Here is a 15,202-nt window from a genome sequence, read left to right as displayed (position 1 = left end):
TCAAGATGTTCTTCAGCCGCGCACCCAGACACCCACTGCCTACTCCTAGTACTCCTTCAGCGGAAGAAGACAACAACGCACCTGCTGAAGATACTGCACCACCTCTGAAGACTCTCCTGCTGAGGTCGTGCCTTCATAGGTTAGTGGTTGTGTGTAAGAACTGTGTGTGTTTGTGTTCAATTAAATGTACAGTACAATAATCTATTATATAAAAGCATTCGTGATTGTCCTTCCGTCTCGTGAGTGCAAAGTGTAGCGGTATTCCGCTTATTACAGACTTACTACTTGTGGCTTGAGGTACGAAGTGACACGATGTGAGCAGAGTTCTGGTGCTCTCATCGTTCCCTTGCTTTTCTGCGCGATGCGCTGGAAAAATAGACAAAATTATGTCTCTGGAAATAATTAATGTTGATGGAGTACAAATGCCTCACCGCATAGTAAATTTCAGGGGAGATGGTGCTTGCTTATTCTCATCTATAGCTTATTTAGTGCATGAAACTCTGTCTTTAGCGGTACAGATTCGGGCTGACATTGTACGACTTTGGACAGGCACTTGAGGGGATAAAAAAAAACTTAAGTTTTCGGGAGATGTTATGAATGGGCACTTTGATGTTCTCATTCCCTACACTTACATGCCTGATGTACACATAGAGCACACAAAAATTGAGGATAAAAGTCGGTCGCCTTAAAAGGCGAGTGTGCCTAGCAATATGATATTTGTAATGTCCAATATGTCTTATTTTCTCTTATTTTGTCTAATATATTGGGTAATACGAGTGTAATGGTGACTAAAGGGTGTTATTTAATGTCTAGAGGGCTCTAATAATGTTAAAAAACTTATTTAGAAGGTCATAAACAGGTTTTCTATACTTTAACTGCGAAAATATTCGATTTATAAATAAAGAATCCTACTTCGCGAAAATTCATTTATCACGGTAGAGTCTGGAACGGATTAACCGTGATAAACAAGGGTTCACTGTATACTAATAAAAGGCAAAGCCCTCACTGACTGACTCATTCACTCACTCACTCACTCATCACTAATTCTCCAGCTTCCCATGTAGGTAGAAGGCTGAAATGTGGCAGGCTCATTCCTTAGAGCTTACTTACAAAAGTTAACCACGTTTCATTTCGAAATTCTACACGTAACGGTCATAACGGTCAACAACGTCCGCCATGTTGAACTTTCTTATTTATGGCCCCATCTTCACGAAATTTGGTAGGCGGCTTCCCTGCGCTAACCGAAACCAATGTACGTACTTATTTCGGTGGTATGATGCCACTGTCGGCCGCCATATTGAACTTTTCAACAGTCTTTGTTACTTATGGGCCCATCTTCAAGAAATTCTATCGATCAAAGAACTGTCACTTACCGAGTGGTTTCCATGCCTGGAGATACCACCTACCTTTTCCATTCTCTTTGTTACATATTGCACGGCCATATCAGGCTCACTCTTGATATCCGGAGGAACATTCTGTCTTATGTTTTGAATGACTGGGACAGGTTCAAGGTGTGGACTGATGATGGTCCAGGAGATAATTATACTACACAGGAGCACTAGAAGAGTGAAACGCTTAAGCCCTTCACCTATGGTTCTGCATGTCAGTTGATGGCTGCCGGTGAATTGTTCGGTTGTCACTTTCAAGTGTACCGAAATGGCCAAATATTTTACACCTTTCGACAACCGCCAATGCCTCTTAAACATCTTAGATTCACAGGTGACGATTTCAGCAGTGGACACTTTGATGTTTATGAATGTTTAAACTCTCAAAAGCTGGATGTGATTTTATCGATGAAACCGGTTGTGTGCTTACAACGCTTGACAGATGCCAAATGTCACTTCAACACAACAAATCCTGCAAATACTGTCGTAATTGAAACAAACCATGAAACTCAAACCGATTATGACAGCAGCAATCCAAGCTGTGAGATTTAAAACAAGATTACTGTTCACATGGCCAACTGTAAGTTACATGCTCAAGAGTAAGCTCAGCGCACAGCTTGGTCATGTTACAACAGGAGGGCCGAACTGACAACATGGTATACAAAGAGATCCTTAACAAATAATCATTGGCATATTGTCACACAGTAGCGCGAAGCGCGGGTATTTTGCTGGTATATATATATATATATATATATATATATATACTGCTCAAAAGAATTAAAGGAACACTTTTTAATCAGAGTATAGCATAAAGTCAATGAAACTTATGGGATATTAATCTGGTCAGTTAAGTAGCAGAGGGGTTGTTAATCAGTTTCAGCTGCTGTGGTGTTAATGAAATTAACAACAGATGCACTAGAGGGGCAACAATGAGATGACCCCCAAAACAGGAATGGTTTAACAGGTGGAGGCCACTGACATTTTCCTTCCTCATCTTTTCTGACTGTTTCTTCACTAGTTTTGCATTTGGCTACAGTCAGTGTCACTACTGGTACCATGAGGTGATACCTGGACCCTACAGAGGTTGCACAGGTAGTCCAACTTCTCCAGGATGGCACATCAATACGTGTCATTGCCAGAAGGTTTGCTGTGTCTCCCTGCACAGTCACAAGGACATGGAGGCGTTTCTAGGAGACAAGCAGTTACTCTAGGAGAGCTGGAGAGGGCCATAGAAGGTCCATAACCCATCAGCAGGACCAGAATCTGCTCCTTTGGGCAAGGAGGAACAGGATGAGCACTGCCAGAGCCCTACAAAATGACCTCCAGCAGGCCACTGGTGTGAATGTCTCTGACCAAACAACCAGAAAGACTTCATGAGGGTGACCCAAGGCCCCCATGTCCTCTAATGGGCCCTGAGCTCACTGCCCAGCAGCATGCAGCTCGATTGGCATTCACCATAGAATACCAGAATTGGCAGATGCACCACTGGTGCCCTGTGCTTTTTACAGATGAGAGCAGGTTCACCCTGAGCACGTGACAGAAATGAAAGGGTCTGGAGCTGCCCCATGCTCTCATTCAGATTTTTCTGATGAAGGAAGTCAAGGAGATCAGTGGGGGATTTTCCTGCAAAATCATCCATGGCATACATTACAGTCAGTGCTGTTTTTAGCCGAGACAGATCAAAAAGCGCTCCGTAGTTCTTGTATTAAAGTGGAGAAGGCAGCATGCGTGAAATTTCTCTTGTATTCCCAAAACTTCTGGGGCTCGAGGAGCGTGACAAACATCAGGTTTTCGGGGTCTTGAAATCTGGTCTGTGCCTGGCAAATAATATTGTCCACAATCCTGCCATGGAGTTGGCCGTAGTGCACGTGATGATCTTTTCGCGGTGCATTCAGTGGCCTCGGAGAGTTCCTCATATCGGCTTCTATCCAATCAATGGGTCTGAATACGGTGACGTTGCCGTATGCCTGCTAGAGGCTGCCCAGCAGCATGCAGCTCGATTGGCATTCACCATAGAATACCAGAATTGGCAGATGCACCACTGGTCCTGCACCATGTTAAACTGCCTAGAGCTGGGGGCTATACTGACCCTCTCTATCACATTGTACTTTTCACAGCCTCTTTACTATACAAAAGTAAATACAACTAAAAGGTTACAGGTCTCACTCAGGAGAGGATGTATATGGTACTTAATCGCAGGTGTATTTTAATAAAATGACATACCCTAGGAAAGTTATGCTATAATAAAATGTGAAATATAAATCTTATATATATCATGTCATAATTTTAGTTTACTTTTTAATATATCTTGAATAAAACAAAAGAGATAAAAGGATTGATACATGTTTCATAATTATTTTCTTTTTAAAGAGATAAATAAAAAGGACTGTTACATACTTCATAATCATTTTCTTTTTGTATGTAGCTGTATCTTTTGTCAAAGATTTAACCAAAGAACTTGTAACATAGCATTTGTTTCTTAATGTAATTGTAAGCTCCATTTAGCTATAATTGGTGGTTAGATGCATATATTCCTAGACATTAAAGACAATACCTGTACTAAACCACATACAGGACTATCAATAAGATCACATTTAATTTACAACCTATCCAATCCAGTCTCATTTTCATGAAAAAGATTTTTTTTGTTTTAACTCTATCCACTCTACAAACATCTGCACCTGTGTACACAATACACTTCTCCAGGATGCAGTATTCTTTTAATCCATAAACGATAGAACATCAAATAATTCCAATTTGATATAATGTAAATTTTTGGCAGCAACTTACTTGGACCAGCCAGAGGAAGTAAGGCTTTCAATGCTTGCAGCACAGTGTCTTCATTATTTTGGAACTGTTTTATAGTATTCAGAATTGCCATATGATCCCCCGTTTCAACAAATTCAATTAAATGCTCATCTGCAACTGTATGTAAAAACATCAAAAAGAGTTATTTATTTATAAAGTATTCAATAAAAATAAATTATAGTTGTAAAAAAAAAATCAGAAAAGAACAAACTGAATAAGAGTGTGCTGAAAAAAAGAAAGGGAGGGGAGAATACACTTCCTCATGACGCATGTTGTGTTGCTGCTATTCACAACTGATCACATTACTCAGTACTCACATTTGGTATACTCATTAGTTATTATTATTCCTGGCCACTGCAGTGTGAAAAGTATATCCTAATTAAAATGAACTATGATCTGTAACATAAAATGTCGTTTTTGTTACTTTTGATTTGAGATATTAGAGAACAGCAAAATAAATTAAAAATTGACAGAAAGCAAGAAGTTTATTATGCTTAAGCTAAAGTTAGCATAAAAACAGCCTTTTTCTAATAAAAGGAAAAATATTTCATAAATGTTAAGTATGAAGGAAAACCTTTAATAAGATTTTTAAGCAAAGTTATGAAAATTGTATGATCAATGTTTCTCATTTATGTTGTGTTTGCTATATTAAGTCAACCTTTTAATGACGAAATGTATGTACTGCTTAGCACTCTCTGAGGAAATGCCTATGCTTATGATTATTGTTATTAAGTATTAAGATTTCTATGTGCTTTGACATAACTGTCAAACTCCATTCCTCACCCAGCATGACCCAAAAGGGCATTAAATAAAGGCTCTAACAAACATCTGAAGAAAAGGACACACCACATAATGAATCTGCATGTGTGCTGCACTTCTTTTAAATCACACCAGTTGCACTGAATGCCTGGGTATCTCTGTTCTTCTGCCCAACCAGTCACATCATTTTGGCAGGTGTATTAAAGACTTGTACATAGTTTCACCAGGATCCCTGTAAAGATTATGATGATCTTCACTGATACAAACAGTTGTCTGTGTCAGTGCTCAACCTATCTGTCACATGTGAACCTGGGTGCTGTTCTTCCCTAACAGTATTATAGAAATCAATACTGAAGGACTACGGAAGAGCAAATGCTTTCATCATTTAAGAATCAATATAATTTATGCTATATTTTTGAACAGCAAAAATCATTAACTAACATCAATGAGGTAAGCATAACAATAGATGTAGAGTTAAAAAAAATCAAAAAACCAATGATCATAATAAAGTTAGAAAAACATTTTACCATTGCACACCATATATTCAGACAAGTACCACACATTTTAATACAGGATTTGGAAAAAATATCATCTGATCACAAATTAAGAACAAAATCACCTGATTATAGCCTCAAAGAGACCAATACATTCATTTCTACAAAACAGACATTATCCTTTTTTTCCCCCAATATTTAAAACTTTGGCATTTAAGTCAGAAGTACAGCACTAACTGGATTAAAGACAGAGGTAAATGGTGAAAAATGAAGCAACAACTAAATTAATTTTACTTATATAATATGCTACCATGGCTGTCCGTTTGTCTGTCCAGGATTTTAAATCATCTGTGGCTCGCAAACCAATTGACCTGAAATTTGGTACACATATCTTACGTGACCTCAACTGTCCGCTATCAAGGTGATTATTTTTATTACTCTTTTTATTTTTATTTTATTTTATTGTAGAATCAACTCTCAGGAGCAGACTACAGGGAGGACGTGTGGAGCATAGGTACAGGCGTCGTTCTCATCACTACCACTTTCACCGTCACTTCCTTCCACTTCTTCATATCTTAAATCATTCTTGAGGGAGATTGAACACTTAAGTGCCAGGTTAAGTGAAAAATTAAGAAAAATGTACTAAGTAATTGCAATACAAAAACTGACTTAATCAGTTTTAATGCGAAAAGATGTCGACGTAAGAAGAGAAGAAGTGGGCCACTAGAGTGGAGAAAACGAGCTGCTCACGAAGCAGCAAGTGCATCAACCTCTGAGCAAACGAATGCTAAACGTACACAGAAAGAGTATGAAAACTGTAAGTGTATTCACTGCACGTTATCGTTCAGTCCGCCGTTACTGTTATGTTATCTATACTAATAAAAGGCAAAGCCCTCACTGACTGACTGACTCACTCACTCATCACTAATTCTCCAACTTCCCGTGAAGGTAGAAGGCTGAAATTTGGCAGGCTCATTCCTTACGGCTTACTTACAAAAGTTAGGCAGGTTTCATTTAGAAATTCTACACTTAACGGTCATAACTGGAACCTACTTTCATCCCTATATTGTATATGGCCATAGCCTGGAGGTCGGTCGCCGTGTGAGGCGGAGTTGCGTCCCACGTCATCACGCCTCCCACATAATTGAGTGCCTGTCGATATAAGGTAAATATTCGCGGGTGAAGGACTGTGCTTAGCATATTCATAAGTGCACCTACTGCAGAAATCGGCACGCCTCCCACATAATTGACTGCCTGCCTGCGAGCGAGAGAGAGAGAGAGAGAGAGCGAGCGATACACACACACACAGGCAGCACGACAGAGAGACAGACGCACACACACATTCTGAAGTGATGGTGACCATTGCTCCCCCCTCCTCAAAAAAGTAAGGGCCTACAATGCCAAATTCTGCAACGCCGCACCAAAATGTAACACGCTGACTGTGCAGGGGTCTCTGATGAAGCTCACGAGGATTGGTTTCAGCACAATAGCGAACGTTTTGCTTATTTGCGCGACCATTCAAATGGAAATGTGCCTCGCCACTGCACATGATGATGGCATCTTGATGAACAGTTTGCAGAATGTTTGTGTACAACTCTGAACAGCTCTCTTAGTGAGTTCTTTCACTACCAAAAACTTTGTATGGATTGAAATTAAGGTCCTCATGCAAAATCCTCCTCAAAGAAAACATGTTGGAAATGCCTAAGGCAGAAGTATGTTTGCATATTGAACATCTAGGAGACTGCAAAATTGATCCCCTTACAGCTTGGATGTTTTCCGGCGATATTATAGTCCAAGGGCGGTCTGGAGATTTTCTGTTCAATGTTGTACCCATCTGACTAAATTTAGCCACCCACTGAAGAATTGTTTTCCAATTTGGAACATTACTATTAGAAGGAATGCTGAAGTGCATTCGGAAGACACATTGCGCAGTGATAATGGACTCTTGTCTTTGAATAACGCTTCAACAACAAAAGCATGGTGCGCAATGGACCAAGGCATGTTGCATTTTGTCCCAAGAAAAACTTTTGGTGAGCTAACTATGCTCTCAGGCAGAAATGTCACAGTAGGACAGAAAACTATAAATTGTGTTGTGTGAATGTACTGAATAAACACTGACCAGGAGTGCAAAAATACGCCAAACAAAACAGACTGATAGCAGCAGCAAAATGAAAGGTCACTCTAGTCAAGCCAATAAGTGAGAAGAGGCAATAACAGAGTCAAGTGGACAAGAATTAGGAGCCACCAGCCAAATTAAGGTATGTATATAGTTATATAGGCTTGGAGAGCAGAACCATATCTGTCCTCATGCACTACGCATGTTTGTCTTATCATACTACCATCTGACTAGCAGTTCACTCCTCTAACTTATTTGTAAGACCCATTGTCCTTAAACTTTGCTGATATTTGCACAAACTGTCATCAAATTAAGACAAATTCAGAACTGGATGCCTGTTCACCTCATCCTCTATCTGATGAGGCACATTTAGATATTTTGTGTCTTGGTATATATGCAGCCTTAATGACAGTAAAGATGACTTTACTTAAAAAATGTTTAGTTAAATTTCAGTTGATGGAAAAGTTGTGTTTGGAAAGACCATATTAGGAAATTATTAGGCAAGTTGAAGATTTGATTGATTGTTTGTTTATATAACTCAACAATTGTATGATTTATCTAATATTCTCTCCAGGTAAAATTGTAGTCAGGTCAGTAAGATGCTTTCAGGATGCCAAGCTTTCTTACAAAAATGAAGTATCAGCCTTGTTTGTGCATGTTAGCACTCATGATACTGGTTTAGAGCAATTTACAGTAATAAAGATTCACATATGTGTGTACCAAAGCTTAATTTAAATAAAAATGCATCCTTTACGAACAATTGGAGCAATTTTTAAAAGGTTTAGAGTTTGCAAAAAAATGGCCTTCTTTCTAACCAGAGGGGAATCTTACATTATCCTATTCCAAAACATGGCTGCAGAATTAGAAGAATTGACTGATCACAGTACCATTAAGGATGTAGCTTTAAATTGTGGGCTGATTTTTGTTATACTTGCTGTTCATAATTAGCAGCTAATAGATTTATATAAAGGAACTAACGGATTGACAACCAAATGACATTGTAATTATATCTAGAGAAAATGTGTTCTCCCACTATGGGTGCGTATCCTTTTTAATAAAAGCCCTGTGTGCGTCCAGGTGTCCGTGTGTGTGTCTTCTGGTGAAGTGCGCATGTGCAGGGCCGCAACGCACATCGCACCGTGCACCACCCATGTGCACGGCACCTTGGTCGCACACACACTGAAAGCTGGGCACACACTGAATGGCCTTGCTGCGGCAGCGCATGATAAATAAATGAAAGACATAATTGCTGGGAGAGTGCTGATTAGGATGTCGCAGCTGCGCACATAAAATTCGTTGTTGGGGAGACACCACATATACAATAATCAGCTACACGCCAGCACAGATTAAAATACTTGCTGGGGAACTGCACAGTACTTGCTGGGGAGACGACACAGTCACGATTATCAACTGCACTCCACACATTACATCAGTTGCTGGGGACACTCTGATTGCCCACTGTTGTGACAGAAAATTAAAGTCATATTACGGACATCAAAGCTAGTATTACTGTCAGAGCAAATTACAGGCATTTTACGGAAATACAAACCAGCAATCCTGCGAGAGAAATTTAAAGGCACACAATACACTCACGCATATTACAGCCACATACAAGCCAGTATTACTGTAAGAGAAAATATTACGGACATATCTACTAACAACATGCCACCCAAAAAAAAAGGACACATCAAGTAGGACAAAAGACACAGACAATCAAATCCTATATAAGTAGCATCTCCTGGAAGAACGGTCAGCTCAACAAGTAAACATCAACAAAAGAGAGGCTGAAAGACAAAATAATATAAAATACGAACAAATAGATCGATTGAAGAAAAAGAAAATGAGCGTCAGAAAAACGCTAAAAGAGAGAGACTCAGAAGAGCAAACCTTACAAAAAGTTGGCATTTACTTGCCAGAACCAGTATTCAGCCACGGTCAGTTATATGTTGCATTATCAAGAGTTAGAAGTTATCCAGATGTTGTTGTCAACGTTGTAGATGGTCCTGAACAAGGCAAACTCTTGCCAAACTCAGACAGAATATTTACAAGAAATGTTGTCTATAATGAAATTGTATAGAAGCATTTCATGAGGTAAAAAAACAGAAAATTTTTCCTAAATATCTTCTTCAGATATTGTGTATTACAGATTGTTGCAAAGGTTTACACAAAGGCAATATTAATTATACTTACTGTATTGTCATACGTTTCTATTTTTATTATTATTTTACTTAAGGCTTCTTGCAAAAATATTTTTGACAAAAAAAAATTAACACAAGAAACAGAATGAGGTCAAGGTCCTTGCCATTTAATATAGACTGTTCCTACTAATGTTTATGCACTACTGTTTTAGCCCCGTTATTGTAACAGGCTTAATGTCTAGTATGAGTATATTTCTGACCTCCCTGGCCATCAGGCCTTACTTTTATTATAGGTTAATTAGTATTTCCCAATTGTATTTTCAATTTTGCTTTTTATCTCTTTCTTCATCCTGTAAAGCACTCTGAGCTACATTATTTGTATGAAAATGTGCTATATAAATAAATGTTGTTGTAACATTTGTTCACATTAAAAGGTGCATAAAAATATATAAAAAATGTTTTTGGCTAAACTCTTGTTTACTTGGAAATAAAACTGATTTTAGTAACATATACTAATTATACAGTCAGATCGATTTATTTACATTTACTTACTGAAACATGACTTAATGATACAGTATTCTAGAGTTGAGGCTGAACCAGATGGTTTTATCTTCCTTCAAAATGTAAAAATATTGATTAAGTATGTGACTTTGGAATAGTTTGATGCATATTATTTCTAAAATAACTGACTTTTTTGATGAGCTCATATTAATAAAGAATCAAGCAAAACTGTAGTATTTAATTACTAATAAATGGTCTAGGCCACATTCACTATTTATAACTAAATGTATTGGCTTTTACCAAGCCTAGATATTAAATGTGATCATGTAGTGTTAGTGGATGATTTAAATATTTTAATATGGTACCCTTAGCTTATCCATATTGAACACAGTATGATTTTCTCATATTGTTAAAGGTCTGTTTCCACTAACAATTATAAATTAGATGTTAATTATCACAATTTAAGCATTATTCCATCCAATTAAATGAACTCTGGTCACTACTTAATTGCATTTGACTGTCCTTTGCCTTGTCAGTACAATTGCAGGTTAACACTACAACAATGTTGCATCTAGATTAAATTGCTCTATCAAAAGTAAATGATACTGTAAGAAACTCAAACATAAATCTGTTAAATAATAATCACTAGATAATATAGGACTACCATATACCGTGTCTATGAAAAGAGACCTTAGATAAAGGAGTATTTCCTTAAAGGTCTTGAAATTAAAACACAATGATACTTCCCTTGCACCATTAATAATCCTTAGACCAGTGAGAATAACACATTTATAGGTATTCCAGCCAGTCAGTTGGTTCAGGTTAGCATGAACTAACAGTATAGATAGATATAAAAGGTTACTTTCAGCTATTAAAATGGAACAGAAAAGTAAAATTAACCCATATATCTACTCTATTTATATAAAATCCTAACCCTGTTTTATACTATTTGAAATTGGAAAAAATCAAATACTCAGTTAGAGGATCTATACAGATTTTTTTTCAAAACATGGCAGGATCTAATCAGTAATATTTTAAAATAAGCTCTTAAAGCACAGAGGAAGCAATTACTTCTGTATTTCTTTTTCTTCTCCATTCATCTCTATTGGCTTATCAAACTTTCAATTTAGGTATGTTTATATTTTACTCTGTTGGCCTTGCTCTCTCTCTCTCAGGGGTGGGGGTCAACTTGTTTTCAATTATACTTTTTGTAAAAATTGATTGATTTGTATGGAATTATTGTAATAAAATTAATAAAAACTCAAAAAAAAAAAAAAATCCTAACCCTCAAAGTGCAGCGATTTTATGTCATGTTTTAAATGGCCTTATTTTAAAACCTACATATATATGTTTGGTACCATTCTTTTCAGAATTTATCAAACTTTAATGTGATGTTGTTAGATTTTCAGATTCTAATTCCATTTTTAAATTATAAACTAAAATATCAAGAACTTGCGTCTCGTGAGACAACACTTAATGCCAAAAGATTTAACCACGCCCGGGGCCAGAAATAAAAGACAAAGAGTAGATGAGTAGATGCTGTACAGGCTTTTAAATGTTTGAAGCGATCATGCGGCACCACAGCAGCAGCAAACCTGCAGTTGATCGAGCAAAGATGGAAAAAAAAAAAAATTTGCTTCGAAGAAATGACTGCATCTCCTTGGGGTGCATTCATCCCCCCTCTTCACAACGCGAGCAGCAGAGACGCGAAGTGGCTGGCATGTAGTGCAGGCCATTGGGGTTGGCAAGCAAAGCAAGCAGGGTGTAAGCCCCCTAGTACGGTATAGAATAATTGCTCATTTGACAACATATTTCAGATTCCAAAAGAGGTCTTGAAAACCTAGTAAGGGAGAGTCAAACCCTGCCTTTTTTACCTTTATGTAACTTACCTGGAAACCCTAATTATACAATCAAACATACCACCTGTCCCTAAGACCCAATTTCAAAAAAAAATACTGGTACAATCAAATGTTGTTCTTGCAGCAACCATTCTATCATAAAAAGTGTACAAAATGTGTTCATTTTCAGACCATTATTGAAAAATATCAGTTGAAGATCTAAATATGCCTAGTAATAGTATGTTAGTTTACATATGACAAATGGTGTACATTTGAAATAAACTACATTCTAAAAATGTGTGTTTACAGACCATAATTTTTTATCACAAATATGATCATATTAGGTATATGTTTTAACTTGGCATTCAACAATATGACTCCATAGTATACTGAAAAGACAAATGCTAGAAATTCTCTGATTTTAAATTATATTTTGCAAACAAAACCAAATATAAACAAAGAAAGACAGACATGTTTAAATATATACTAACCTCTTTCTAAAAGAAGCTGCAAAGACTTACATCCATATAACTGAACTTCTTCATTGAAGCAGAAAGTGTTCATTGCACTCACAATCAGATAGAAAACATCCACCTCATCATCTAAAGTCAGTAAAACAATAGCATCTGGGGAAAGCAAAAATCTGTTCAAGATACAAGTGATGAATCTTTCTCCTAGAAGGCACAAATCCTACAGACAAAATGAATGTTATCCTTCTGTTTAATTAAACATTCCTTAAAGTTAAACTGAAATGATATTGCAGAGAAATTAATTTTTACACCTTACAAATCATTACTTATATGACAACCACTTAAACTGCACACATAGGTTGTTAAAGAGCAAGATATTATTATTTATCCAGTATAACTAAGGCACATAGCTACAAATACAAAATGCAAATATTTTACCAAAATATCTTAATTACTGAATACTGTATAAATCAAACCTGAATACAGAAGAAGAGATAACGCTCTTAGGCCAATCATCATCAGTTTAACATGGCCACTGTGCACAGCTAATATCCTGAGAATCTGCCTGTAAGAAAAAAATGTACATTTTTGTTTTGCTGATATTGCAATTGACTCACAAAAAACGAGGATATTGATATTGCTATTGCTATTATAGTAATTTCAGATATATTTTGGATTATTTTATTTTGACAATTTGTGTATTAATTTTATCTGAATTACTGATGTTTTGTACATATTTAAGAAGAATGAATATTATAAAATGATCAAATTCCACTCCTTGCCTGAGATTTTGATAGTGAGGTTTCTTTTCCTGGAATTGCCAAAGGCAGTCTAGTGGTGGAATATTAAACTATTGTGAGTGTTGATGGAGGATTAAGGAAGGTACATAAATTCTTTTTAAACAAAGTTTTTAACTTGTAAATTCGAATATAAGGTGTGTTAAAGGAAATTGCATATTTGAAACTAAGCTGACCAAAAGATGCTAAAATATTATCAAAGTTCTCTGAAGCTTGAGCTGTTATAGACATTCAATATGACAATGAACAAATCATTTAAACTGCAACAGGTCCGTCTGCAGAAACATATTGGAAGGGCTGTACTGACTAAGCACACATAGTAACGCATTTCTTGAAAAACATGAATGCAAACGTAACTTGGATTTTACTTACATGTGTATACTGGATACATTCTTTGAGGCACTCAATTTGTCAAGAGTTGATGGACAAATTTCAATCAGTCTGCAAAGTAAAGACCATCCAACCTGAAAAAGTAACAAACAATAATCTTAAACTGAAAGAGGAGGAGGTTGGGACGTTGTCAAATGAAACATTGCATTGATACATCCACTTAAACTAAAGCAGTAACCTTTTTACCTCTTTTGGAACCAACAATATTTCAAATGCAACATTCCGCTGAACAACCGAAGTACATCTGTGCATAAATGATAACACTTGACGCATACAAAAATGAACAGAAGGAAAATTAAACCAAGAATTCTCCCAGATAGCCAAGAGGGAAAACATCCTGCGTGCATTAGCTGCTATTTACCTGTTGAACTCCCGCATTATCGATGAAGGTCTTCAGCACTGTTGATAGAGGATCGTGGAGTTGTTTGTCTGCAAAATGTTCTTCAACTGTTTGAAACAAAAAGGGAAAATAAGTTCACCCGCATAGCACTAATCTCTCCTCCATCTGCACAACTTACCACGGTCCTCGGCAAAAGTGAGAAAAAGCAAGTCTTCAAGGATCTGAATGAGAGTTTCTATCGGTTTATCTTCCTGTGTGTTTTTAAGTCTTACGATGAGCTTTTTTAACTGTTCCTCTCGATTATCCTTACAAGCCATCCTCTTCATATGATTGTGTCGACAGGAAACAATGCCTGTCAGTTTTAAACTGGCGTAGAAATTACTGATTTATTCATTTCCCACAGCCTTTTCTTTAACCTGAGTTCTTTCCGTAACAACGTATTGCTTATTTGATCACTCCCATGCTATAATTGTCGATCATATGACTGAGTGCAGCTCTGGTGGTAGTCCTCCCGGAGTGCTGCACACGAGGAAAGGCGGCGACGCGGTGGTTAAGGGAATGTTTTTCCTTCACCGGTTAAGCAGAAGCACGAACGATGGATCCTGTTTCGGTTCAACGAAGCGATTTCAATCTGTTCCGGCCAAAAAATCGATCAGTATGATTATAAGCGCACTGCTTTACGGCAGTATAAGAAAAATGTTGCTGGAATGTAAAAGAGTGGCCGGCTAGATGCAGTGCAGATAGCGCTGTATCGCGAGGCGGAACTGTGGGCTCTCCCTGCGACGCAGCGCACTGTAAAATACCCCCTTCCGTTTAGTTCTGTTGACAGTTACTGACCCGTCTTAATAATGTGTTGCTGGAGTTCCAACTGAGTTGTGTCTATTAAACAGGCTTATAGTCAGCCCTGCGGTATGTCTAGCTAAATTTGTATTCCCATATAGCAGCGATGCACTTTTCTATCGTGAGTAAGTTTAGTGATTGTATTGTAAAACTTGCACCGTATTCGTCTTACAGTCCGTTCAGTTTGCTGTATTTTTCAGCTGTTGACATGACCATGTAATGTTTTCCCATATTTTAGATGAATCATTTACAGGAATGCAGTGAGTTTACATTTATTACAGACTAATTCTTGCTAGAAAGCAGTTGTAAATAAAAAGATACATCTA

At 37.2% G+C, this 15,202-nt stretch overlaps 1 protein-coding gene across 3 annotated transcripts in view; it reads right to left on the bottom strand.

The window, feature by feature from the left end:
• Positions 1–14,934, bottom strand: part of lrrk2 (leucine-rich repeat kinase 2) — a 247,705-nt gene extending 232,771 nt beyond the window's left edge. For 2 of the 3 annotated variants that reach the window (XM_039761109.1, XM_039761110.1), the window contains exons 1-6: positions 14,215–14,934; positions 14,058–14,143; positions 13,679–13,770; positions 12,986–13,074; positions 12,531–12,665; positions 4,176–4,310 (exon numbers count right to left, since the gene is read on the bottom strand). In XM_039761109.1, the coding sequence (XP_039617043.1) occupies positions 4,176–4,310; positions 12,531–12,665; positions 12,986–13,074; positions 13,679–13,770; positions 14,058–14,143; positions 14,215–14,362 (685 nt within the window). In that variant the 5' untranslated portion in view covers positions 14,363–14,934. The remainder of the gene's footprint in view (positions 1–4,175; positions 4,311–12,530; positions 12,666–12,985; positions 13,075–13,678; positions 13,771–14,057; positions 14,144–14,214) is intronic. The other variant, XM_039761111.1, reaches the window with a different exon arrangement.
• Positions 14,935–15,202: the final 268 nt, after the last annotated feature.

Source organism: Polypterus senegalus, chromosome 8 (genome assembly GCF_016835505.1).
Source record: "Polypterus senegalus isolate Bchr_013 chromosome 8, ASM1683550v1, whole genome shotgun sequence".
Taxonomy (NCBI): Eukaryota; Metazoa; Chordata; class Cladistia; order Polypteriformes; family Polypteridae; genus Polypterus; species Polypterus senegalus.
Note: the sequence above shows the minus strand (reverse complement) of the source record. Positions and strands in the feature narration are given on the sequence as shown.